Here is a 25,952-nt window from a genome sequence, read left to right as displayed (position 1 = left end):
AATATGAGCACCCGTATGGTGCTTCTTCTAGCCCTTCTCTTTCTCTAGCCCTCCCTTGCAGCCATGGGGTCTCTTTAGCAACTCGCAGGTGCCCTTTCGGGAGTTTCAGCCATGGCAGAAGCTGTGCTCTGTACCCCCAGAGGAGGTTTAGCGATGGTGCAAATGAACAAAAACATACAACTGGGTGATCTCATTGAGAAGCAGAAGCACGGCAGAAAGATTTGGGCTAAGCCAAGTGGCACCAATTTGGGTGAGAAAGTCCATGGTGCTTTGGAAAGTGAGGGAAGAGAAGGATGCAGCTGGCCCAAAATGCCCATGTTTTGTTGCAGTGGGTGGCTTGAGTGAGAGCCAGGGGTCAATTCTGCAGAGCAGACCAATTAAATACCAATTTGATCCTAGACTAATGGGTACTGAAAGAGCCACACTCCTGGTGTGTGACTCCATTGATATCAATTCATCAGGGACAAGCTTGGTTCGGATGATACCTCAGATGAGAACATGAAACCACAGAAAAGTATTCTGTCAAAATACAATATACAGACAAGTTTCTAATCTTCACTGGAAAGGTAAAACAATGTTTTGGCATTAATAACGGTGTTTGTAAATGTCCTCTTAACAGTTGAATTCTGTTCTTTTACACTACAAAGTTACTTTTCACTGCCTTCTTTTTTCTTTGCTTATTCTGTTTTAAATTAGAACATTATGGAGAAATCCAAAACTCAGAGCCAATTTGTCTGTTTGCTCTCACTCAATAACTCTTTTGCTTGCCTGCGTACAGCGATGTTTATTTTGAAAGGAATCTTTCAGTGATCTTTGCTAAAAAAAAAATAAAATCCAGAGACAATTCTTATCCTGCAGTGCTTATTGTATTACAAGTAAGCCCATCTAAGCAGTAAATGACTCTTGATATTAAAGCTAGATTCCTGGATTTTCACCTAACTTCCCTGCTTTGCTACCAAACGTCTGCTCAATGTTGTACGTCAGTTTTCCCTTCTTTGAAGAGAACGTCCCCTCTCAAGCGGTATTCTAGTCACAACAGTCGAGTGTTTCTGACTGTGGAGAAAAGGTCTAAAACAAAAAAGGAATATAGTTCTACTCATGCCAAGTGGACAGTAACACAACAATCGAGCCTTGTTTGGAAATGAACACTTAGAATTGCACAGAAACCTACTATTTTAATGCAGATATGCTCTCGGCAAGGTTTCTCACATTTCCATAGTTGCAGAAATTATGTTGAAAGATTATAGATGGGACTGACATTTGGACTTTCATCAGACAATAGTTCAGACTCAGCATCAAGAAGTACTATTCCAAAAGATGGTATAAAATGTCTTCTTAATTGCGAATAGGCACGTGCAACTTTGTCCTGTTTATAGTTACATCCTTACTGCAAAGTTAAGCTCAGTTCTTTTAGGGTTTTGCCCCCCAAGATTTTTGTCATCCACAGAGACACTTCAGAAACTCTCTGAGTTTTGCTCCAGGACGTTCATGGCTCCATCTAGTCAGTCAGCAGGGGCCAGAGCATCTCGTTTGTAGAGATACAGAGTCTGCTGCTACGGGCTTGGAAAATCTGCTCATGCTTCCAACCAGAAGTCTCCAGAGGATTAAGTAGCCTCTAAGGCAGCCCTTCTGAAATAGTGTTGAAATAAAGAATGTTACCATGTCCAAAACACTGATTAAACCTAAATTAAACCTGAAGTACTTATGGTAGCCTTTCTGTGGGTGTGAATCTGCTGAACCAGCAACTGTGCAACATCTGCAGCAGCAGCCATTCAGGGACAAGGTAAAAGAATAACAAGAAAACCGAGGTCTTCTTGGGGTATGTTTGCACTGTGCACTGGAGGTGTGCACAGTGCAAGCTCCTAGGATAGGTACCAAGATCTGTGAAGATACAGTAGCATAGGCTCCAGCCCATCCTAACAACCTCAATATGTGCCCAGGGAGCTCAGAGAGCTTGTCTGCTGGTGACTAACCCCTGGTGACTAACCATCACTGCACTCTACTGCTATTATAACTTCTGCCAGCTTGGTAAAACAAGAACAGATCCACTATCAGCTGCCACAGTTGCTCATATTCATGTTAACACAGTCTCAGAGAGGTCTCAGACTCATGAAGTCCTTGGAAAGTGTGACACCAACACTTTGAGCATGAGGAGGTTCAGGACAGGAAGCCCTGGAGTACCTACAGCACACCCAAAGGGTGACAGATTAGAGTGGAGCAGCAGAGTGCACTCTTTAAACCCTGCTAATCCCCACGGCCAGAAGTTAGAGACCTTCCTGGCAGCTGCAGTCCCTGTGCCACCACTTACCTTCTCCTCTAGATTTCCATGTCTCATGGCCCATTCAGGGCCTGTGTGGCGCTTAGGCCATGCTACATTCAATGTTGCACAATTTAAGGCACATTTCCAGGAGTTCTTTAGTTTATATTCAGATGTCCAAGAAGAATCATAGAAAAAATTAGATTGGAAAGAACTTCTGCAGCACTCTCATGCAATCTTCTGCTTAATGAAACAGATGGTTTCTCAAGGCCTCATCTAGCTGGGTTTTGAGTGCCTCCAAGAACAGAGATTGCACACACTTTCTGGGCAACTTGTCCTAGTGCCTGACAACCCTCACTATGAAGAATTTTCTTCCTTACACTAGCTGGACTGCATCCCATCTGATCCCATGGATTTGTATATGTTCAGTTTACTGAAGTGATCCCAGCATCACCCTCTTCAACTGTGGGTAGTAACTCCCCCTTCCAAACTCTGCCATTAGACAGGGATGCCTGGGAGCAGATTCTGCCAGTAAAGACTGAGGCAAAGAAAATGCTGAGATGAAAAAGAAACAAAGAAAAACTAAGAAAAAGAAAACTAAAAAGCAAAGAAAACTACTTCTTTCTTGTTTGTGAGTAGGAAATCAATCAGAGCACCTCCCTACTCACCCTGTCCAGTACCTGTGTCAAGAAATTGTCCCTGACCCACTCCAGAAATCTGGATTGCTTGTGCCCTACTGTGTTTCCTCCCCAGCAGATTTCAGGTTGGTCAGTATTTCCTATAAAAGCCAAGGCTTGAAACAGTGACACTTCTTCTACTTGTCTAGAGAAGGCTTCATCTATTTTGTCTTCTTGACCATGTGATCTGTAGCAGATGCCTACCACAATGTTACCTGTGTTGGCCTTCCCTCTGATCCTGGCCCATAAGCTCCTGACCAGCCCATCACACAGTCCATAGCAGAACTCCATGCACCTGAGCTGCTCCTCTCTGTGAAGAGCATAACCCTCTCACACATCTGTGTTGGTTTTGCATGGCAAGGTTTTGGTAGCGGGGGGGCTACATGGGTGGCTTCTGTAAGAAGCTGCTAGAAGCTTCCCCTGTGTCTGATAGAGCCAATGCCAGCCGGCTCCAAGACGGACCCGCCGCTGGCCAAGGCCAAGCCAATCAGCGCCTCTGTGATAACATATTTAAGAAAGAGAAATAACAGTTAGAGAGCGCTTTTGCAGCCAGAGAGAGGAGTGGGAAGATGTAAGAACATCTGCAGACACCAAGGTCAGTGCAGAAGGAGGGGCAGGAGGTGCTCCAGGCGCCAAAGCAGAGATTCCCCTGCAGCCCATGGTGAAGACCATGGTGAAGCAGGCTGTCCCCCTGCAGCCCATGGAGGGAGGATGAGGGGGTGTAGCGATTCCACCTGCAGCCCGTGGAGGACCCCAGGCCGGAGCAGGTGGAGACACCTGAAGGAGGCTGTGACCCCGTGGGAAGCCCATGCTGGAGCAAGCTCCTGGCAGGACCTGTGGATCCGTGGAGAGAGGAGCCCATGCCACAGCAGGTTTGCTGACAGGACTTGTGACCCCGTGGGGGACCCACGCTGGAACAGTCCGCTCCTGAAGGTCTGCACCCCATGGGAGAAACTCACGTGAAGGACTGTCTCCCGTGAGAGGGACCCCACGCTGGAGCAGGGGAACGATGAGAGGAGTCCTCCCCCTGAAGATGAAGAAGCGGCAGAAACACCGTGTGATGAACTGACCGTAACCCCCACTCCCCATCCCCCTGTGCCGCTGAGGGGGGAGGAGGTTGAAGCCGGGAGTGAAGTTGAGCCCGGGAAGATGGGAGGGGTGGGGGGAGGTGTTCTTAAGATTTGGTTTTATTTCTCATTGCTCTACTCTGTTTTGCTTAGTAATAAATAAGATGAATTCCCTCTCTAAGTTCGGTCTGTTTTGCTCGTGATGATAATTAGAGAATGATCTCTCCCTGTCCTTATCTCGACCTGTAAGGTTTTTTTTCGTTGTACCTTTTCTCCCCTGTCTAATGAAAGAGGGGAGTGATAGAGTGGCTCTGGTGGGCACCTGTCCCTCAGCCAGGGTCAACCCACTACAACATCTCACCGTCCTCCTTCTAAAAAGCACATATCCATCCATGACTACACTTCAGCTATTGGAGCTCTTATAGCTTCTAAGTACAAAGGAGCAATGGGTGGGTCAATCCCCTGCCTATCCAGGTCTGCAATACTGTGTCTCCCAATCTAATCAATATAGAGAACTGGGCCCTGTCTTGAGATGACTTGCTACGAACACCTGGTACACCTTTGTCTCTTTATTATTACGCTGAAAAATGCTAATAACAGCCTTGGGGCAAGTCTTTAATCCATAGTCCCCACACATCCCATTATAGTCAGAAACATGTCCTACATACTCTTCCAGGTTCAGTAGAAAGAATAACTATCCTTCTCTAATGTAGTGAAGGCAGATGAACAATAGAAGCCCTCTCTCACAAGCAACTAGCTTGTGTTGGCTGGTACAGGGGAGACAAAAGCAAGGAGCCACATAGAGGAGGACCCTCTTGAGGTCAGATCTTGTTAGGACTAGCAGACTTGGGAATGTGTGTCCAGAAACTACTTGTTTGTTCCTACTGTATTCAAGGAAAGCAAAAAAAAAGCTCTGTTTATTCTTCCATAAATACACTACATTTATATTACTAATGTCTCTTCCAAATAGAAAGGCTGCAACAGGTGACAGTATACTTACAGTCTGTTCTTTGAACCTTTCAATACTGTTTCTCACACAGAGGAAGAACTGGGGTAAGAACATCTTCACATTCCACGAACTGCAGTTTGGTTTCTTTGCTGCAAGCTGTAAAAATCTCACTGCAAACATTTACAATTTAGTGTGAGCCACAGGACCTGTAACTGGTACGTGGTGCTTCCAATGCAGTTTGTTTACAAGATGAAGGCCTTAGTCCCAGCCAGAGCAGGAACACATACCACCAACATTTGGAAGCCTCACTTAAGGAAATCCAGACTGACAACCTCTCTTCCTACTGCAAATCACTGCCTGGCCCAATTTCCAGTCTGACTGCTGCTCTCTTTCCCCCAGCACACCTGCAGGTAAAAAGGCATCACAAGCAACACGCCGTCCCCAGACGAGGAGCAACTGCAGTGATGGTGCCAGCTGTCTGTACAAAGGATCTGCTATTGGTCCTCCTTGGCTGGAAGGATGGTTGATTGTTTGGTAGGTCCAGGTTTGGCTTTGAAAGGGCAAGGGAAACGAGCAACAGAACAGGCAGGATCAATAAGAAGCATCTTCAGAGCTCTGTCAAGGATTCATGGAGTGTTTTGTTTATCTGAAAGAGGAAAGAAGATGGACTAACAATTACTCCCCCCTGCCCCAGGCAGAGCAGGGACACTGGCAGGATCGGGAAACGTGATGGCATCTTTCACCACTGCAGCACCCAGTGAGTCCCCACTTGGCTGGTACTAACGAAGAGCCACGCTCCTGAACGCATATAGGAGTGTTAGTCCCCTGATCCCACTGGGGCTTAACACTACTAAAATACCTGTATGAGTCCAAGTAAAAATGGAAAAAACCCCTGTTATTTGCTGATTAAATGCTGCTTTTGGTCTTTCTCTCTTGCACAGAAAAATGAGCAGGCTCAGACTGCCTCGCTTTTCCCTGTATATCAGACACTGGCCCCTAACAGGACAAGAAGAACAGGACTGAACCAGAAGGACCAGAGACAAGGAACCTGCAAGACCTCCAGGTCCTGCCATGCCAGCTCACAGAGAACTTGCTGAGCCCTGTAGCCCTGCTACTATGTGGTTGCTGCCTTTGTAGGTTACTGCTCCAAACCCACCTGCAACATGAATAGAATGGACTTGAGCTTACTTTGCTTCTTTCCCTACATCAAGACACCTAACTACACATTAAGATCACCCCACATCTCGATGGCTCCCCTTGCTATACTGCCATCTCCCTCCCAGCTGCACCGCCTGAAACCCCCAAAGGCAGAGTTTCCTTAATTAATCATCAGGCAGATTTCTTTTCTCTGTGTCTTTTTCCATTTCTGAGTTGCGACGTTTCCTGCCAACTTTCTGCTTGGCGTGAATTTCTACAACAGAGCAATATAACTTCTGAAAATAGACACTTACACTGGAAAGCCTGACACACCCTATATGGAGCCTATGAGTGGCAGAACCATAATCAAAAGCCAGTCAAGACACTAGGCCATGTTAGCAGCGTTCAATTAAGACTGTAAGCAAAGCAGCCCGAAGAGAAGAAAGTAAATGGGAACTGTATAAACGCTGTTGCACAGAACTCCCCAGGCTCTTTTCATCACTGAGAGGCATTTCAGTTTGTACTCTTCACCGTAACCGTAGCTCGGGCGAGTTATTCCGATATAGCCGGCACGTTCAGAACCCCTTTAAAAATAAAAATGGCCAACCTGCTGTGATTTCCTGATATGAAACTGCATGCAAAGCCTATGGGGAAAAAAGCCAGTAGTGGTATGATACAAGTCTGAGCTCTGCCTGTCATTAACAAGGGTGGGTTTTTCAGGGTAAAATTCTCCTGGGCCAAATAACAGGAGACTGATAAATAAAGCTTGTCAACTGCCCTTTCTGACTCACTCTCTCCTGCCGGAAGGATGACTCACTGTCATGTGTGAAAGGCTGCCAGGTCTTGCTTACATGCTTAAACAAGCATGGGTTGTCTGTCTTTCTTAGACATACATTACCTCAGAAGAAGCAGACACTTAACGCTGAGAAGGCAGCCCTGGAAGAGACTCTGCTGACTAAAGGATCTGAACTTCAAGGTATTTCTCAATCCTTTCTGGAAAGTTCAAGGTTGTTGCTATATTACCACAGAAAACTTAGTCCGAAAGCCATGGCTGAGGGCTTGGCTGACAATCACAGTGTTTTAAAACAAGGACTCACTAGGATCATCATATTTTACCCAGGTAATTCCTGCAGAGTGAGCCAGACAGCATGTTCTAGGCACAGACAGAAGTAACTGAGATTATGCCTGGTCTGGAGCTGCCTTTTGTCCTAGGAAAATGGCATCCCAAAAGCAGTCACTCGTTGCTTACTATTTTATAGTGAGAAAGTACCCCCATGGGGCTGCTCCACTTAAGGAGACTGTGAGGAACCTGCCTCGAACCTGGAGAGGGGCAAACATAGGATGTTGAACGTCATCTCTCGGTCTGAGTAGCTCATCGACTGCTTTTGAGCAACATTGGTAGCTGCTCAGCGCTTCCTCCTCTCTGCAGTGACACAGACCTTGCAGGTAGGTGACAGTGCACAAAAAGCTTGTTTGCATCCAGGAGCTCTGCATGCTCCACCCTTCAGTCTTCTCCTGTCGTCCTGGGCCCACCACAGGCCAAGTGTGTAACTCCGTGAAATCTCTGCCCCAGGCACTGCAAGGACTGTTCACAAATCCCAGTTATTAGCAAATACCACAGACTACATTGCCCTGCAGGACTGATGTGATGAAGGACACCTTTCCCTCATACTCCAAGTACAATGCCTGTTTGCTTGCCATGACCAAGCAAGGTGCTTTTGCAAGCGTACTGGGATGTCAGTCCACAGATCAGAGAGAGGTCAATGTCACAGCTAGAGAGACAAAGCTGTACCCATCCTTTAGCACACAGAGGTCTCCTCAGGCAGGAACTGAAAGGTTTCTCCCAAGACCAAGAGAAGGAAGCTGCGCTGTAGCCTCCATCAGCTCCAGGTATTAGCCAACATCTTGCTGCATCATTCGGTAGGAAAACTATGCTGCTGCAGGGCAATGATACCATGACTGCCTCTTGCGTGTTTGGCCAGGCATGCACCATCCAGGAGTCACCCATGCAGCTGGGAAAGACAGCTGCACATGCTTTGGCTCAGCCAAGCTCTCAGGAAAGCTGCAACTAAAGCACCATCTCAAGGTCTCGTCACCATTTTTCAGATCATATGAGCTCTAACCTGCCTGCCCAAAATGAATGCAGATGCATAACCTAGAAATGTTAATTTTGAATAAAGAGTGTATCACTCCACATCATGTATATGAGGAAGATATAGCAGTCTTACACACAGTTCTATATATTTTACATTTTGTCTCCTTTGGGACAGAATATGTGTTTTCCATCCCACACAGAATTTCTAAGAGGTTATTTTTAAATATTTTTACTCTGTAACAGAACAGATGTCTAATGAAAAGCTTGAGAGAGAAACTGCAGGCCACAACAGACTCATTCAAAGGTAAAAGGACTCAGCTGACATAGGGAAAACAAGCCGAGGCCACAATGCTACTTATGTGTTAATATAACATATGCCAGGCTAAGTGAAGAGACTAAATAATAGCTGTGAATCTGCAGTTCAAGCGTCTGTCTCAGTAAGGCAGTGCAGGGCCATCCCACAGAAGTGATCTGGTCCCTGGACTATAGGTTACTCCAGAAGAAGTAAATTTCTCATCATAATTGTGCTGCAAAATTTTGTCCTTTTAAAAACTGAACTACACATTGCAAGGGAAAATTGTATTATTTTTATCCAGCATAAATAAGTTTTGCTGAAAAACTTCCAAACCAGCACTAACATGTGAAATTTCTCCTTTTAACAATGATGGAAATTGTCTCTGGTTTTCTTCCACTGTTTAATCATCCATTATTTTTCATTGATTCTTACTGATTCTGACAAAGTCAGGATTTCATTGTAAATTTTCCTCCTGATTAGCACGTACAGATAGTCTTATAGGTAAAATGATACCATTTCCTACCATTAATTCATTTTGTTTCAAGATATTGACATCCCAACTGCATATTATAGTTTGAACATCTAAGATCTGCTTTCTCAATCATGTAAAATCAATTATAAACATATATATATATCATTACAAAGATAAAATGAAATTAAGTCTTGGTAGATATTTTAAATAACAGCATTTCTCTTTGCTATACTTATTTCATAATGAGTCATAAATTCGGCTAGCTATATCTGAGAACAAAATGAGAGAAAGAAGTAAACACAATATATTAAAGATTCTAGAGTAACTCTCTCTAAAAGCAACATTTTAGCAACTTTTATACTCTAGTAAGTCATGTCTCCTGGTTGCTTTGCTAACCCTTTAGAAAAAGAGGTTGACATTAAAATCAAGAATCATATTCATCTTCAGGTGTCAAAGCACTTCCCAAATTAATTCAGTAAAATAATCTCCTCAGAAATAGTGCAATGAAGGCAATAAGATCAAGGAAAAATAGTTAGTGATAGAATCAGGAATTACAGTCCAGGTCTCCAGTCACCCAGCCCCTGACAAATGAGTTAGGCTACTTAAGCTGCAATTTTAAAGTGATTTACTTAGCTGCGTGAAACCATGCCACTCAACATGAGAAGATACCACTTCTGCTAGTTGCTCTGATGACAGTCACCTTCCACCTCTCTTCTTGAGAGGAGAGTGCTCTGACTGCTAAGCCTGTTTTGGGGGCTTCTTGAAGCTGGCGAACTGAGGTAATTTGGCAGGATGGAGAAACCACTCCTTATTCTTCCTTGCTCTTGTTCTTTCTCTTCTTCCTCCTCCATCATCCCATCAGGCATGTTCATCAAAGCCTTTAACTCACTACAATGAGCTCCAATGATGCCCACCCTGTTAGAAAACATCGTGTTAATCTGCTTGACACAATGAAGCAAAGGAAAACGGGAGAAAGGGGGGACAGATCTGTAATGTTTCCTGGGTAAACCAGCAAGGAACCTTGCCTCCTTTAGCTGGGCTGTGCATAACCCATTATGCAGAGAATATCTGCTCTCCCCCAGGGAAAAACAAATAACCATGCTTATACCCTCAGCACCTCGCACACCGCGTCAATGTTTCTGTCTGGAGCATGCATGCACACGAGTTGCATATGTCCATGTGAAGCTCAGCACTCCCTGGAAAATTTGGCCCTATTACATACAAATTACCTGATTCTGTGCATAAGTTATAAAGCCAAGGTGCTCAGGATGCACCCAGCTTCCAAAGCATGCATGAAACAATTACATGTGCATTTGTAGCAAATTTCACACTCTCAAGAAATACCGGACTTGCTGGTTGTGTGTTGTAGGTATGTCCAAAGATTTTGCATGCACAGTGCTGTAGCATTCATTAGATTGCCAGATCTCTGGAAGATCCAGACAAATTAAGGCAATTCTCAAATTCTAGTTTCCAGGCCGGAAAAGACGACTTATGTGGAAAGTCTTACAGGGAGCCTTAGATACACTTCAACAGAGCAAAACTGATTTACAGTGGTCCTGTTTACATGAGTTATTACATAAAAAAGCACTGCAGTAATATTTCTGTTAACCATGGCTGGATGGAAAATGGAATTTCTCTCATATGGTGTACTCAGGTTTGAAAAATTTTGGTTTTATCATTAATCAGAAGAAAAGGTTCTATTTCTATTACAATCTAAATTATATTTTTAAAAGTACAATGTAGTAAAAAAATGACTTTGTCAGAATAAAGTGCAGCAGTAATGTCTGCTCAGAATATTAAAAACTAACAGTCAAGAAGAAATAAGAAATTGGATGAATCATGAGAGAGGAAAAAAAATTATTTTGAGAGGTTTTGATTAATTTCTGCTCAAATTTATATTAAAGCATATTTCCTTTCCCCAGAATTTTTTTAGTTTTAACAAAGCATTACGATGGACAGTAGCTGCTTTGCCATCAGTTAACCAGGAGTACTACTTCTGCAAGTTTCAGGCTCACTCATGCCTGTCTTGCCTACACTCCTGTTCTTCTCTAACTCCCATGTAGACCAAATCCTCAGTCCAATGGCCCCTCTCCCAATGAGGAAGAGCTACACGTCCGACATCCTTCCTCATAGCACTACCAAATCTATTTATGTAGAGAAATAGCTTCTTACTTGGTAGTAAACCATTTTGAGAAGTCTGGCAGGCCGTCACATGTGCAAGGTTGAGAGTCTCTGCCCTGGCAGTAGTGGTTCTGGGAGAGGTATTGGGCATGGTCCTTTGGTAAGGGCAGCAGCGTGCTGAGCACTGGCGAACACTGGTGAACCATGCTGTTTATGGAAGTATGCTTGGCACGGACTTTTCTTGAAAGAACACAAATGCAGGTGTTACCTCAGTGTATTCGGACAGGGCAGGTTCCCTAAGGACTCACCAGTGTGTCAAACGTGTACCTCAGATACGGCAAGTGAATAGTATTTGCATCAGCAGTCCTGTCTCCTGCTTTCTGCAAGTCAACATTGCTCCTGTCTCTTAAAGCAGGATTGAACACGTTGGAGCAAAGCAGCCTGCCGATTTCTTCCCGAATCACTTGGAAGTGCTTCCGTCTGAACACAAGCCAAGCCACATGGCTGCAGAAGTTGTAAAAGCCCTAAATTGAAAACACAGATCCCCTTTTCACTGGGAAAAGGCCCAGAGTCCCATTGCATCCCAGAGGGGATGCTGGCGTGACTCCACTAAAATGCCAGCAACCATGTGGCATCAAACTTTACCATATATCAGTGAAGATTTGAAAGGACTGTTTTTTTAAAGGTATGCAGACAGATGAGGCTAGAAACTCAGATGGAGTTCATCTTGCTCAACTCTGACCAATTTGGCTTAGTCTTGCTGCTAGAAACTAAGGAGTTAACCTGAGATCACCACCTAGTTTCCCTCAATAATCAACGGAAAGAGACTGATGGGATGAATCATTCTATGGGGATTCCTATCACATCCATGTATCTCAAGAGGCAACAATTCATCCTCTGGCTGAGCTCTTTTCTACATTGACTGTCAAGGCAGCCGAAGGGCATGGTCTGACTGGAAAGTTATTGTTTGGGCAGCTGCAGGTAGACAAGATGATCCCCACCCTGAATGATAGTATTATGGTCACATAAAATATTACTACTAAATATGAACTCATCACATCTCACCTCCGCATGTTTGCTTGCTGATTAAAAAAAAATAATCTAGCTTTTCACTCCTATTTAACATTTGTGATCCCTGGCATAAGCGGAATCAACCCCCAGTAAATCCAGTCTGTTCTTGAAAAGATGGCATTGGTGGGATGGCTGTGTGTCCTTGGAATTGAAACCACAGTTCCCTTCTTTCAAGGAAAGGCTTCCCAATTTATGAATTACAAAGTATAATTTGGGCCCAGCTGGTTTGTATTAACTTGCTGAAGCTCTGCTACACAGTGAGTCTCATAAATGGCTGATGGAGATGTATGTTGCAGGCCAGGTCACTGGCATCTAGAAATGTCGCCAAGGGTAATGGAAATGAAAGAAGGCTATGAAATGTCTTTCCTACAGAGATGAAACTGTGAGGCCCATGGTGAGAAGAAACCTATACACCAAACTTCCCAGAGGTACCTCAGGCTGTGGTTGGAACTGCCTGAGGGCTGAGAGCCACAGAGGGACTGAAATTCCCTGGCTGAGGGCTCCAAGGGCAAAAGGCTTGGGCTGAAGGGCAAAGAGATGGTATTTTGCAGGGACATCTAGGCCCTAGAGGTAAAATTTTATTCTAGGTATTTTGGCCTACAAGTAAACTACCGGGACAACCAAAAAGGGAAAGAGCATTTGGATGTGGAAGGGAGGGACATGCTCTGGGCTGACACTCAGCCACGCTCTCCATTTATCTTTGTGTCTTTCTTACCTCAAAGAAGCTCCAATCTTTCTGCAACGATGTTTTTCTCCTAAGGCAGTGAACAAGAGCACAAAATTAATAGCAGCAGTCGTCCTTTCAGCTCTCTGAACAGATCATTGAATATGACTCATGAGGCTATGCCAAGCTGGCATTTCACCAGGCAATAAAGTTGTTGCTGGTAGATCCTCATTACTAGCATGCAGAGACCCACTGTCCAAGAGAAAGGCAGGACTCAGAAGGAGAAAATGCAAAATATTGTATGGCTCAGTTAATTAAATGAGACAGAGAACAAAGCTGGATGTGATGAGCAGGCGAGGCTCCCCTGCTATGCTATCTAGACTGAGCTCTCTGCGTGGGCCTCTCAAAAGTGGTCAGCGCTGATCTAACCCAGTTCCCACTGAAGTAAATAAAAAACCTCTTCCTGACATCACTGGAAGAGCAATGAGCAGAGTTACCAAGGGCACAAAGCCAGGCCAATGCTGAGACAATAAACTCAAAAACCAGGAAGGAGATGTCTGATGAATGTCCAAGAAGAAATGTAAAACATGCCCAAGAATGACAGAGGGCCTTTGTTAAAGAAGCAGCAATTTGCCCAGTGGAAGCCTGAGAGATGCTCTTGCCACCCACTTGAGCCCAGGGATTCTCACACAAAGTCAAATGACTGTCCATCACGTGATGCACACATCCCAGCAGCCACTCAGTTCTCCTGGAGATGGCACAACTCATCCTCATGGAAATGAAAGCAAAATTTCCCTGCTAGCCTACACATCCCCACAGATCAGGCTTGGTCCTGCCAGATGCACAGGAAAGCCTGTCTCCACATCAACTCACCAACTCCTGACATGTCCCTTATCTTCCTGATAACATCAAGCGTTCCATACACCTGCCATTCACCAACTGCCATCACCCCAGAAACATCAATGCAGAGCAGACCATGAAGATCATACCTTTCAGCCCTATAGTTCTATTTACCATCTTCTGACTTTTATTTATTGATTTTTTGATCAAGATGACCATGTATCCCCCTACCCTGCTCCCACCAGCCATAATCCTGCTGACACTTCACATATTGTGCAAGGGAAAACAAGCTTGACTCCGCAAGCATGGTGTGGACACTTGCCAAAGCAGAACTCCCAGAACAACTCTGATGCTTTTGATTCATTATGAATGCTGGTAAAGTACAGTGTTCTGTCTTCTCCACCAGAGTGGAGAAACCTAAAGTGACCCCAGTTTCTTAAACCTAAATGTGAAACCCAGCTTCACCTTTTAGCAATATACAGCTCTTGCAGTGTCTTAGAACTAATCCCTAGTCCCTATATGGAGGCCAGCAACAGCAAATAATGCTAATAATTAGAGTCACACAAGGCCAGGGGTCTCCACCCTTCTTTCCCCTAGTGCTTTCTTCCCTCAGGTGAGGTATTAAGCTAAGAGACCTGCTTGAAGTAAAGTTTCCTAAAATGAGTGTTGAACTAAGAGGCACCTCCCATGTTGCTAATTACCTAGGAAAATACAGAAAGGGCCAGGAAAACATCAAACTTGCAACAAGATTCAGGATGGGACTTGTAAGAGATGTGAATGAGTGAGCAAAGAGCATCACGCCTTCTAGAAATACAGTAATACTGCTTTCTCATAGCTGTCAGGGAGACGGGATGAGTTCACGCATAAAAGAGGACAGCACAGCCAAGGGCAGACAGTGCTGTAAGTGTGGGGTCTGGATGCAAGATGATGTTGGCTTCAGACATCTACAAGAGCTACTGTTCTGCATAGGGGCACATGGGGAAAAAATGCTTCCTGTGCCATTTAGCAGCTCCTTCCACCGCAGCTGTGACGCTAATTGCCCATGGATCAAGCCAGCTTCAAGGATCAGTAAGGGCTGGCTGGACTGTGTTTGCGCCATTGATGCATGCAGCGTTGGGAACACTCTGTATTTTTCCCATTATGACAAATGCGCATAAGGAAACTGGCACCATAAAGAGGTTGCACAACCCCCATCAACTTAAAAGCAGAAAGCCAGACACACCTATTCCTTCCTTGGCGTTGGAGGCACAAAAGGACTAATGCTAACACACACAAATAACAGGTCTGGAGGAACTCTCTCAAATTCCAGTCTGGGATAGTATCAAGATTGGATTTTAATGCTGCATTTTACAAATCATGTAAATTGTTAAGATGAAGATGTTCTCCACCTAAGCCTCCCTTTTTAAACTTTCAGAGGAAACCTTTACATGAAGAATCAATAATTTCGTAAGAACACGTAAACATTTGGCAGATCTGGAAGGGAAAGCAGTTTACCAACATAGTACAAGATTTCTTTAAAATGTTGCTATGGTGAATTAGAGTGAAAAGCAAAAGCTTCAACACCATCATGAACCCATAGTTGGCTTATAAGAAAATATAGTAAAACTGGGGGTGGTACATTATCAATAGTTTCTCAGATTTTAATCTAAACATTTTTCAAGTTAAAAAAATATTCATCAGAAGTAACCTTCCCCACAGTTTCTGTTTTGACAAAGGACCTTTCTCATCCAAAAACATGTGTGCTCAAAAAAATCCTAACCATCTTTTATAATTAAGAGTGTTAATCAGTTCTGTCCCTTAGCTCTTGGTTTTGGCAGTTCATATAATGGTCTGGGAGGATCCAGATAACATTTAAGGCTAAACTGAGTCATCCTGGAAAAGATTATATTTATATAATTCCAGTATGGTATGGGAAGTGCCATGTATTATAATACGCTCAGCATGAGCCTAATTCTGAAGTCAGCTGTAGTCAGCTACCGCCACCCTGCTATGAGTAACTCGGTGAGGTCTCTCTTCATGCAGCACCTTACATCATGAAGGCTTTAAGACACAGCTCTTTTGTAGCCTTTGTGTTTTCACAGCCTGGACACCAACATCCCAACCCACTGCCAGCCTCTATCCCCCACTGGGACAGAAACATTAAAGAACACAGTTTCTTGCTTCAGCTCTCTGCTCTCACTCTCATGCTGGTGGTTTTTTGCCACTCAGTCCTGCACATTCCCATCCACCAGACAACATGAAGAGGTGGCAGAAGAGGCACTTCAGAGGTGACTGAAGAGGCAGCAGAGCTAACTAGCTGGGTATACGATAGGATGTTTTATCCAGCTGCATCCAGTTCTTGTGTCCAAGTTACTTTCTGCAATAAGTTCCTCCAACTGAGTCTCATAAGTGGAGACATTAGGGCCACCCAACAGAAATAATGAAATGCTGTCATGATCTTCCCTGTCCAACCAGTGAGAATGTTAAGAGGATGCCTCTGCTCAGCAGGAATCTGGCAGCAGGGATTTGGCAGAGAAGGCTGTTCCCAGGAGTCCCTGGTGAAACGCCAATGTGCCACGATGCAGAGGGAACACATTCTTAATTCTCAGGGTCCAGCACCTTGTAGGATGGGGCACACTAAAATGAAAGCCCTGTTGGGACAGCAATTTCAGCTCCCCTTTGACTCCATCATTTCACAGGTTACTTTCTCCTCTTGATTAGAAGGAAGTCCAGGTTCCCCCACCCCAGCCAGGAGCAGGGCTGCCCGGAGCTGTGTTGCAGGAAGGCAGGTGGATGTTTGCGACTCCTCTGGGGGACTGGCAGCAGTTTCACACCAACTAACTGAAAAAAATTGCCTGAAACTGCTCTGAGAAGATCTCGTGGGTGCTGGGTAGGGACTGCCAGCTCCTTTCTACTGCCAGGGAAAGGAAACATTGTGCAGGAACATACATGGCTGAGGAAAGAAATCCTAACAGTAGCACAGTGTACAATCTCTCTGTCATGACATTCTTCTTCCACTAACCATATTTTCTGATGCTTAGTTGCCAGCCAAGGTTAAACCACCTTCATCTCCTGTTAAAACTCCCCTTTTCTTGTCCTCATCATTCCCTTGGTTTCTCTGCCTTTTCAAACACCCACACATCTTCTCCTGCCTTCGTCAGTTTCTTTTTTAATTCCCACCATGGGTTTCTCTCCCCTTTCAGTTCATTGCTGGGGCCATCACATCTAAGGAGCACTTGATCTTCACCACCCTGAAAAACTCATGTACTATCTTCCCCACTCAGGGGTAGGACTCCTACGCTTCCAATGCCCAAGCACAACCTCTTCTTGTCTCTGCTCTTCACTTGCTGCAACATGGTCTCCTTCACTTGCTAGACTAGTTTTATGCTATCTCAGACTTGCCATAAGAGGAAATTTATGCAGGGATCAGTGGCAACCAGCCCATACATAACCATTTGCTTTCAAGATTTAGTGAAGTGGAAGTGGCAGGGGTAAGATCCAGGGCTGGCACTAATTTTTGCCCAACTGACTTTCATGTTGAACCCAGTAAAGTTTCCTGCTCTGTATTTCTAGCAAGGCTTCCGCATACCAGCACTAGAGCTTTCCAGTCTGGTCTCCAGAGCTCTGCTGCAACTCATCGTGGCCAAATCAGTTGGCAGCAGCTCACCAGAAACACTTTTAGAGTTGGTTATGAGATGAGATAGAGCTGCAGGGAGGTCAGGACATTTCTCTGTCTCATGGTCCCTTAGTCCTCCGTGACTCCTTGGCCCACAAGACATTTATTACCCTGGGCATTCACTTGTGTCACTCAACAGAAGCCTTGGCCCTGGGCTGTTGTCCCCAGAAGGGGTTGGCTTACGTTCCACTAGGCATGCGGTGCTGCTGTGCCATGCCTCGTTCGAGGATGAGGTGACTGTACACCTTGGCAAGGTGAATCCTGGCCACCGCTAACTTCGCCAACACATCGTTCATTTCTTCCTTCTCTAAAAAGATCATAGTCCTGTTTCAAACAAAAAAGGAAAAAAGGTTTTCAGGGAAGGTGCTCTGAACAGCAGGGGTGCTAGAAAGCGTGGCTGTTCCTGAGAAGTAGGCATGGTTTTCAGGCACATAAACCAATGCGCTGCGTGACACAACTGGGGGACCCCTCTGCGGCAAGGCTGGGTTCAGGCACTCCCAGCACGGCTTGGCAATGCCGGTGGGGCCACAAGGCCTGGGGCTTGGGCCCCGACAGTCTCTCTTGCCCCACACAACTTATAAGCTGCATGCCCACAGCCCGTCAGGTTGCCGTCTTTGATCCTGCACAGCTTATGAACCCTTTCTGCAGCCTGCATAAAAGCCCTGGAGCTGCATTTCGATATCTCCAGGCGCAGAGTCTGTCACTGGGCAGCCTGGAGCGGTGGGTCTGGCTCATTCAGAGACAGCACTTAATCCTCTTCAAACAGGCACATGAAGCGCTTTTGGGACCGCCTCTAAACAGGAACGGCTGACACCACAAGCCTGTATTTTAAACCAATTCAGATCAAACACTAAGGAAATGCCAAACCAAAGAGCTTTCTATTATTTCCTCTGCTTCCCCTGTAATCCACCCGACTGTCTCCCAGTGCCTGGGAGCACTGCCGGCCTAAAAGTTACCAGCTTCCTTTCACACTCAGGAGAGCTGGGTTTTTTCATCTGTCCTACCCCTGATGGCCTCCAGCTCTAAAGCTTTCTACATAACCCACCTTTAATAAATTAGGACAATTACTCTGGGCTTCTCAAGGATAATCGCTAATAAAATTCAGCAGATTCTCCTCAAAAGACATGAAAGGCTTGGAAGCAGAAACAGACAGAAACTAAAGGGGAAAGAAAATGCAGGACAGAAATAATAGCCCTTGTTCCATTCATGTCTCATCCACCACTGCTGAGTTTTTGTTCTTAGTCACATATTTCAGAGGTGAATATTCCCAAGCTGTCTCCGGTGGGGGAATGTCTCATGCCCACTGCTTTGGAAAACCGGTTAATTATTTTTGAAGTTAGTTAGAAGATCTTCCACAACCTAGAAGAAGCCAGGAAAGCCTCAGGCTTGGATTTACAAAGAATCAGCACAGCACCAACAAAAGATAAAGTCATAAGAAGTCAAAGATGCCCATATTCATCCTGACTTTCTCTGATAGCAACCCCTCCTGATACTTTTTTTTTTCCAAAGAAGGTTTAATGCACAGAAGCAATGACTTCTGAAGCCAGGATGGTCTTAGAGGTTCTCTTGAGGCACTGTGGACACCGATACTTCTACATCATCTAGGTTCAAGACAGCTGAGGAGCTATGCAGACTATATCAGGCCTGGCTCCCTGTGGACAAGAGTAGTCCCAACAGATGAGTTAGGCATCTCTCACAGGCAGCCCAAATGGCAGGAACCCCAAAACACACCAACTAGGAGCAGGAATAACCAGCATTGTTTTCTGTGTTACTAGGTTATCACACAGGGTCTACAAGAAGAGCAGCTCAAGGACTGCACAGCTGTTGGATGTGTCTGTCATATAGGAACACCAGGCTGATAAAGGACTAGGCGGGTCACCAAGCCCTGGCTCCAAGTAATCTGTCTGTCAGTTTAACTGGGAGCAAATTATAGGTGTCACTAACGAGAAACATGAAATGGCACTGGCATGTCTTGCCTCCAGTCTGTCTCTACTTGTGGCACATAGCCAGTACTACATAGGAAAGCAAAAAACCCTCTGAAACTAAATTATATCTTGGAGGAAGGTGGAGGGAGTTTTCTTCCTGAGCAGGCCACTAGCAACAGCCCTGAGCATGGGATTTATATGGGATAGATAAAGGAAAAGAAATGGCTATGCAATCTTCCTTCACATCCTTTCAAATACATCAGCATGTCACAAAGCCAAGGATTCTTATCACAAGTGTAATTTTATGGCATTATGATTCTATTATGTAGTTATAAAATCCCTTTCACAAGCTCACGGAGCTCCTCCTTCAGAAAAAAAGGAGTTTTCTTCCTTGCCCCCACTACCTCCTAGTGGAAGACCATTCCAGAACTTTACTCCACAGAAGGGAAAAGACAGTCCTTGCTACCTGTGATTTGAAATATAGCACATACCAAGTTTGGAATTAGACCAGGTGGGTCACAGAGGAAATGGGAGATCTTGAACAGGGAAAGAAGATGCAATATCAGAAAGCTCTTCACACCGTGATTAGTAACTCCCTGCTCCTCCAAGTCAGCTAAGATGCTAAAACAATTAAGAATGAACTTCAACATTAAATAGGACCTAAAATGGCCTTTTGTCATTTTACTTTCCTTCCTTATATTTCTGCTTTCGTAGATCAATATCCTGAATTCCTGCTTCTGCATGATGAGTGTCTCTTCTTTAAGTTTCTCTGATGTTACACTGCATGCAGGTAATCCTGACAAGCAAGCCACTTCCCTTTAGGGGAGGTAATGAATCTAAATAAAACAGTATTGTAGAAGTGGAGAGTCAGTATATGTTTCCCACCAAAAGGCCGGAGTCACTTTGGGAGCACTTCATACCAGAACACACTGAAAAGTCTCTCCTGGCAGCATTTATCCAGTGCTTATGGCTGATACCTACTAACCTCGATGCAGGAAACATAACCCTATATTGCAAGAGGTCCGAACTCCCCTTTGTTTCAGTCTATTTCTGAATTTGCCACACCAGTAGATGATATGAACCATATTGATATGTCATGACCCATAAAGTGTCTTCCTTGTCCTTTACCGGCCAAGAGCAAGGGGATCATTTTGTAAATTGCAGCCCAGAGCATCTCAACTGAATCTATGAGCTTTGCATATGAAACTATGCTGGTGGTTTTCTTTATTTATGAATTATCCCTTGGACAATGAGACAAACACCTGGCAAACTATGGGTGTAGAACAAATCAATTCCTTAAGGCCAGCAATCCTCCAACAGTCTTTTCTTCAATCCAGATAAATCAACCCCTCTTTATATCAAGGCTTCATGAATTGTGAAGTAAGTAATCATGAAGTGCTTTAAGAAAATAGTCAATCAATTCTCAGAAACTATTATAGACTCCAGAAAATCATTGAAGTTTCTTACCATCATGTTTTTTAACTCTGCAATGCTTTCTCCCAAGGCATATAACCCTCTAACACAGCAGCTCCTAAACTCTTCCCCTGGCATCCCCACTTCCACTCTGCAAGGTAGCAAGTGTGGTCACACACCCTTACTTGGGAACTGCTTTCCTAGCATATATTCCTCGTGTTGTAACATGTTTCTAGCACCTAAGAGTCATCTGAACCTGCTTTGCAAAGTATTTAGAAATTAAGTCTTAAAGCGATGTGACCCACAGCACAAATTAACACCCAGCAGACTCAGTTGCGACTATTTGCTGCTCTGTATTGCAAGCAGAAATGACTGGATGCTAATGTTATTACTGGGAAATGGCATTAAGGGATGGTAATTTGATCCAGGGCACTCACACAGATTTAACATCGGTAGTAGTAGTAATGATTTATTCAAATTGCAGCATTACCTTGAGGAGCCAAATTATTTGGTGACCCCATTGCGGCAGGACTGGATCCAGCCACCATCTTGAAAGGGAGACTACGGTGACACCATGCCACGAGAACAGCAGTGCCTGCTGCTCAGGGCAAGGCTGGGGGAAAGCGGGGTTCAAACCCTCCCAGAAAATCTGTCTCTCTACATAGTCAGAGGAGCATATGTCCTGGAGAGCACAGAGGACAAGGGGATGGGGACATAAACAGTGAGACCAAGGGGGTTTTCTTCTTAGTATTCCATATAGACTGGGCCAATATAGCAAGCAGTCCTTGCTCATATGCAGAATCCCACTGATTCTGACACAAAAGACTGCTCTGTGATTCCAGATTTACTGGGGCAAGCTCTGGGTTCTTACAGCCCTAAAGTCTTGTACTCACAAAATCAAGGATCTGCATTTCTTTTCCAGGGCAATTTTTTCCAGGTAAAAAGATAGGTAGAAGAGCAGGGCCATGAGGAACTCATCCAGTTTCTTATTCCTAAATGAAAGGTGGAAAGGTCAACGTGACGTCTGCAGATTTGCAGATACAGGCACCAGAACATTAGGAAAAAGAACAAAGTCTCTGCTCAGGGGCCTGCATTATACCTAATATTAGCTATATGGCTGAGATCTATTCGTAGCAAGCACTCTGCCCCACACTAAGACTTCGAAGGCTTTTAGAGAATTGCTAACAGAGTCCAATAAACATGCTGAAGAGCGGATTGAATTGGATATTACCAGACATACTGCAAAGAAGCATGTTTTCTGCACTGAACGTGCTGGAAGAGTGGCATTCACATTCAAAGGAAAAGGGGGATAACTTGGACACCTCTCCTCTTCTGAAAGGACAGTATGACTAAGGCTCAACAAGGTCTACAGATACATTCCTAAAGCAAAGGCAATGCAGCCACTCTATGGCCTTGGTGATCTCAGGGACATGCCTCTGAGATATAATGCTCTGCCTGTTGCCTCCTCACTTTTAGCCTATAGAGATGCAATGCTGAAAAGTGACAACAGCAAATAATGAGCCCTGTAGCTCTGATGGCAACAGCAGCAGCAGGACAGGAAGGCAGCCCAGAGTCCCGGTCATGGTAGCACTCCTGGTGCACGCAGTGTTGCGGGTGTGCTGGCTAAGATGGAATTTAACTTAGGGTAAGATGGATAACAACCTCCAGGTATTAAGGCCCAAGTTCTTGCCTTCCTTTAGGTAACAGAGTGGAAGGCTTTCAAACAGGTGATAGGAGATAGGAGGAGGACAACATGCATTTAGTATTGCTTCCTACTGAACCCCACAGATGAGAGATTTTAAACCTCTGATATTTCATATTCTACTTCTCATACACCCTAGTCCCTCCACTACCAGCCACACACATATAATTCTTGAAACAAACTCTGAATTACATACCTCATAACCTCTGCAAACGATAGCATGTGATGTGACTCATTTGCTTCTTTCAAAAGCAAAGCAGCATCTGAAAACATACAGAGGAGAAAAACAATATTTCCTCAAAAAAACCTGTCAGTATTAGCAGAAATAGCTTTCTAATTTGTATAGGTGACGTCTTGCTGATAGGAAATACCAGCAGTTACTCACATTTGACATCATCCAACGTCACATATTCATGTTGTACCCACTCGGACAGCCTATGCAATTTTCCCTCTTTGTCAGCCAGCCTTCTTTCAGGGAGCGCTGCACTGCAATCATCTTGGAAGATGCTAGTGGTTGACCAATACATACGATTTAAGGACACAGTGTTAATGCCAGTCTGAGAATATTGAGATTATCTACCAGGCATGTACTCTCTTCATGGCACTCAGTTTCAAAGTGACAGGCAGTGAAATGTGTTTAGCAGGTATCCTGAAGTAGCTTTCAACTATTATAACCACAAAACCAGCTGGGAACATTGAGAGAAATAGGACAATTCACCTCTAAAGTTGCGTCTGAAGTTGCGCTTTTAGTTGCTAATATAATAAATTGTGACTATATTATTTAGATCAAAGAGGTTTTAAGTAATGGATGAAAGTCAGCTATACTATGTTCTGAATTTATAAAATTAATAATAATAATAATAATCTTTGAAGTGCCTTACACAGATGAATTCATTACCTCACAATACTCTTTAGGGTAGATGAGAATTATTACCTCATTCTGAGCGATCTGGAAAGAGCAACAAAGATGCTGAATGACTTTACCAAAGTCACACCAGGCTAGTGCCTGAGCTAGCATTCAATGGCAGGCATGCCTGGCTCTGTTTTTATGTTCAGACCACTCATCCGCCCTGTTGAAATGACAGCTGGCTTCCTGTTTCACGTGTTTTGTTCAGACATGATCCTCAGACAATGGATGAAAATATTCCCACTCAAATGATCTTCCTTCTTTTTGAGCTAGGCTAATCAAATTGAAATACCTTTTTAATGTCTTGACACGCATTTCCTGAAAGTGAGTATTATTTTTTCCTTCCTTCAGGTTTTCCTCAGCTGCTGGATTGGAGCTGAAATACAGAGTATGAGCACACAGTAGTAAGTTTAAATTACTAGCAGCAGTGCAAAGAGGTCAACATCCCATGATACAAAGGTATATCTATTTTGACCTCTAACTGACACTAAGAAAACATCTGGGTAGTGGTGAGGTCAACGTGAGACATCACTTTCACGAACACAGAAGCAAAGCGTAAAGGGGCTCCTGCTCTGTCTCCTGCCACCGTACACACTGTGCCATGTAAACCCTTCAAGCAATCAGTGTCTCAAGTGGCTTTAGGAAGTTTTAAAATGTGAAATGCTCCATTCCAGAGCTTTTCTTTGGGATCGCTGAGGGCAGAGACAGGCAGAGGTCACCAGGGAGCTCACACCTCTCCCTGGAGAGCTACTAGGCAGAGTCAGCAGCGTTCCCAAGCCCAGCGGAAAATTTGGCCGGAGCTGCTGAGACACAGACCATGAAAGGCACCTGCAGTAGCCATGTGGCCAGGGGAGAGGTGAGCAGGCAGCTCCACCGTGACAGGGCTTGGAAAATGCCCAGCAGGGCAAGGAGGCAGCAGCAGGGAACACGTGCCTGACCCACCACTGCCACGTTCCACCTGCACTGCACTTGAGAAGAGAGCAAGGGGGATATAGTTTTGGGTGGTTTTTTTCCCCAATAGTTTTTGGGAAAATATAAGGGGATATAAGAAAAAGTCTTAATGCACCACCGTCATAGAAATTCAAAGCACAGTTACGTGCACTTTGTCCCCTGCAGACCTGTGGTTTCCCTAAAGGTTTGCAGTCCTCCAGTGCTCCCCATTGCACAGGGTCATACGTAACACTGGCAACTGGGAACATCGGTCTGTGGACCTCCACCTATAGACACCTGGGGTGGCATTTGGCCCTGGCATCCAGCACTGCTGCTCCAGTGTGTGGCTTTCTGACACATGGCAGGACTCACCACACGCTTTTAGCTGTCCCTCTGCAGTGGGTTCAGCTTGAGAGCATTACAGAGTGAATGCATATTCCTGATTGTCTCTATTAATATAATAGGATAAATGCTGCAGAGCCAACAGTTAAGGAGCTCTAATCTCAATTGGGAAAAAAAAGAAAAGGTAATAATTTGTCCTGCAGTTCAGGAAAAACATTCTTAAACTCTGATTTTACCTTACTTGGAATCGCTGTATCAAGGCCTAAGCTTGCATAATTTGAAACTAAACACAATTCTTTTACCTTGCGAATTCAAGTGTGTTAGTATCATCTTTCCAGTACCACACGCCTGGAGTTAGTTTTATTGTCTGCAAGAAAACAGCATACAGAGTACATGTCATAAATCTATGCTCAAGTTCTCAGCCCAGCTCAGCAAAATACTTATAGCACAGGCACTGTGCAGATGGGCTGTTTCCTATCTTTCTTGTGTTCATTTTTCACTCAGATATTGTTTGTTCGTGTGTTAGTTGAACAGAAGTTCTCTGAGATTAAAGGCTGATAGCAGAAGAAAGAAAAAAATGGGTATCTGTCCTTTCTTATGTCTTCCAGGTTACGAATAAATAACTGAAAGTTTGCTAAGGAACATCAGTTCTTTGATTGCCAGTGAATCAATAAAGACTGAGGAATCGAATGGAGCCATGCATTAAACAACACATTGCTCCTATTTGGTTGGGGGTTTGTTTGTTTGGGCTTTTTTAAATAATATTTCTGTAACTGCAGAGACTAAGTATCAGGAGAAAGGAAAACTTTGTTTAAAAAGGGAATATGTTATGCACTTCCTGATATTCTGAGAACTTTAAATAAATACCAGATAGACCCTTCAGGGACACTGGACAAAACTACTAGTAACAGCATTTTACAATATCCATACATTACAAAAAAAAAAAAAAATAATCCCCTGGAAATAAATAAGATCTATTAGTCCCTTTCTTAATTAACAAGAGACTTACAAACCCTTAACTATAATTTGCAGGTAACCTTTAAAGCAAAATGACTCTTTATTGCTGAAATCCATCTGCCTACAAATTTAAACTGAGTGAAACATTAAGGCTTTCTGTGGCTTTTTGCCAGGTACCATTCAGCCAGCCAGCCACAAGGCTCTCACAAATTCTTGCTCAATCTAATTTGGTAGTAGAGCACTGGATACGGGACACCAGAATAATTTCATGTCAGCAGCCAGCAGCCCATACAATGGTTAGACCACAGAGATGAGTATTAGGAAACCATGGCTCTAATCCTTTGACAAAAAGTGGTTATTTCAACTTGTCTGTTCTAGTCTGCGGTCACAGCTTTCTAATACTGGTTTGCAACTCTCAGAAGAAAAGGGCCATGCAAATGCTGTACCTTTATGTTACACACTAGGGATTATGAACC

General features: G+C 44.2%; 1 protein-coding gene across 1 annotated transcript in view; it reads right to left on the bottom strand.

Moving 5' to 3' along the window:
- Nucleotides 1-9,533: 9,533 nt before the first annotated feature.
- PPP1R36 (protein phosphatase 1 regulatory subunit 36) overlaps nt 9,534-25,952 on the bottom strand; it is a 26,629-nt gene continuing 10,210 nt past the window's right edge. The window contains exons 3-12 of the mRNA XM_075753001.1: nt 24,822-24,886; nt 23,540-23,623; nt 22,726-22,847; nt 22,537-22,603; nt 21,532-21,630; nt 17,484-17,624; nt 12,857-12,896; nt 11,398-11,594; nt 11,122-11,310; nt 9,534-9,864 (exon numbers count right to left, since the gene is read on the bottom strand). Coding sequence (XP_075609116.1) covers nt 9,627-9,864; nt 11,122-11,310; nt 11,398-11,594; nt 12,857-12,896; nt 17,484-17,624; nt 21,532-21,630; nt 22,537-22,603; nt 22,726-22,847; nt 23,540-23,623; nt 24,822-24,886 — 1,242 coding nt within the window. The 3' untranslated portion in view covers nt 9,534-9,626. The remainder of the gene's footprint in view (nt 9,865-11,121; nt 11,311-11,397; nt 11,595-12,856; nt 12,897-17,483; nt 17,625-21,531; nt 21,631-22,536; nt 22,604-22,725; nt 22,848-23,539; nt 23,624-24,821; nt 24,887-25,952) is intronic.

This window comes from Balearica regulorum, chromosome 5 (assembly GCF_011004875.1).
Source record: "Balearica regulorum gibbericeps isolate bBalReg1 chromosome 5, bBalReg1.pri, whole genome shotgun sequence".
In the NCBI taxonomy this organism is placed as follows: domain Eukaryota; kingdom Metazoa; phylum Chordata; class Aves; order Gruiformes; family Gruidae; genus Balearica; species Balearica regulorum.
Note: the sequence above shows the minus strand (reverse complement) of the source record. Positions and strands in the feature narration are given on the sequence as shown.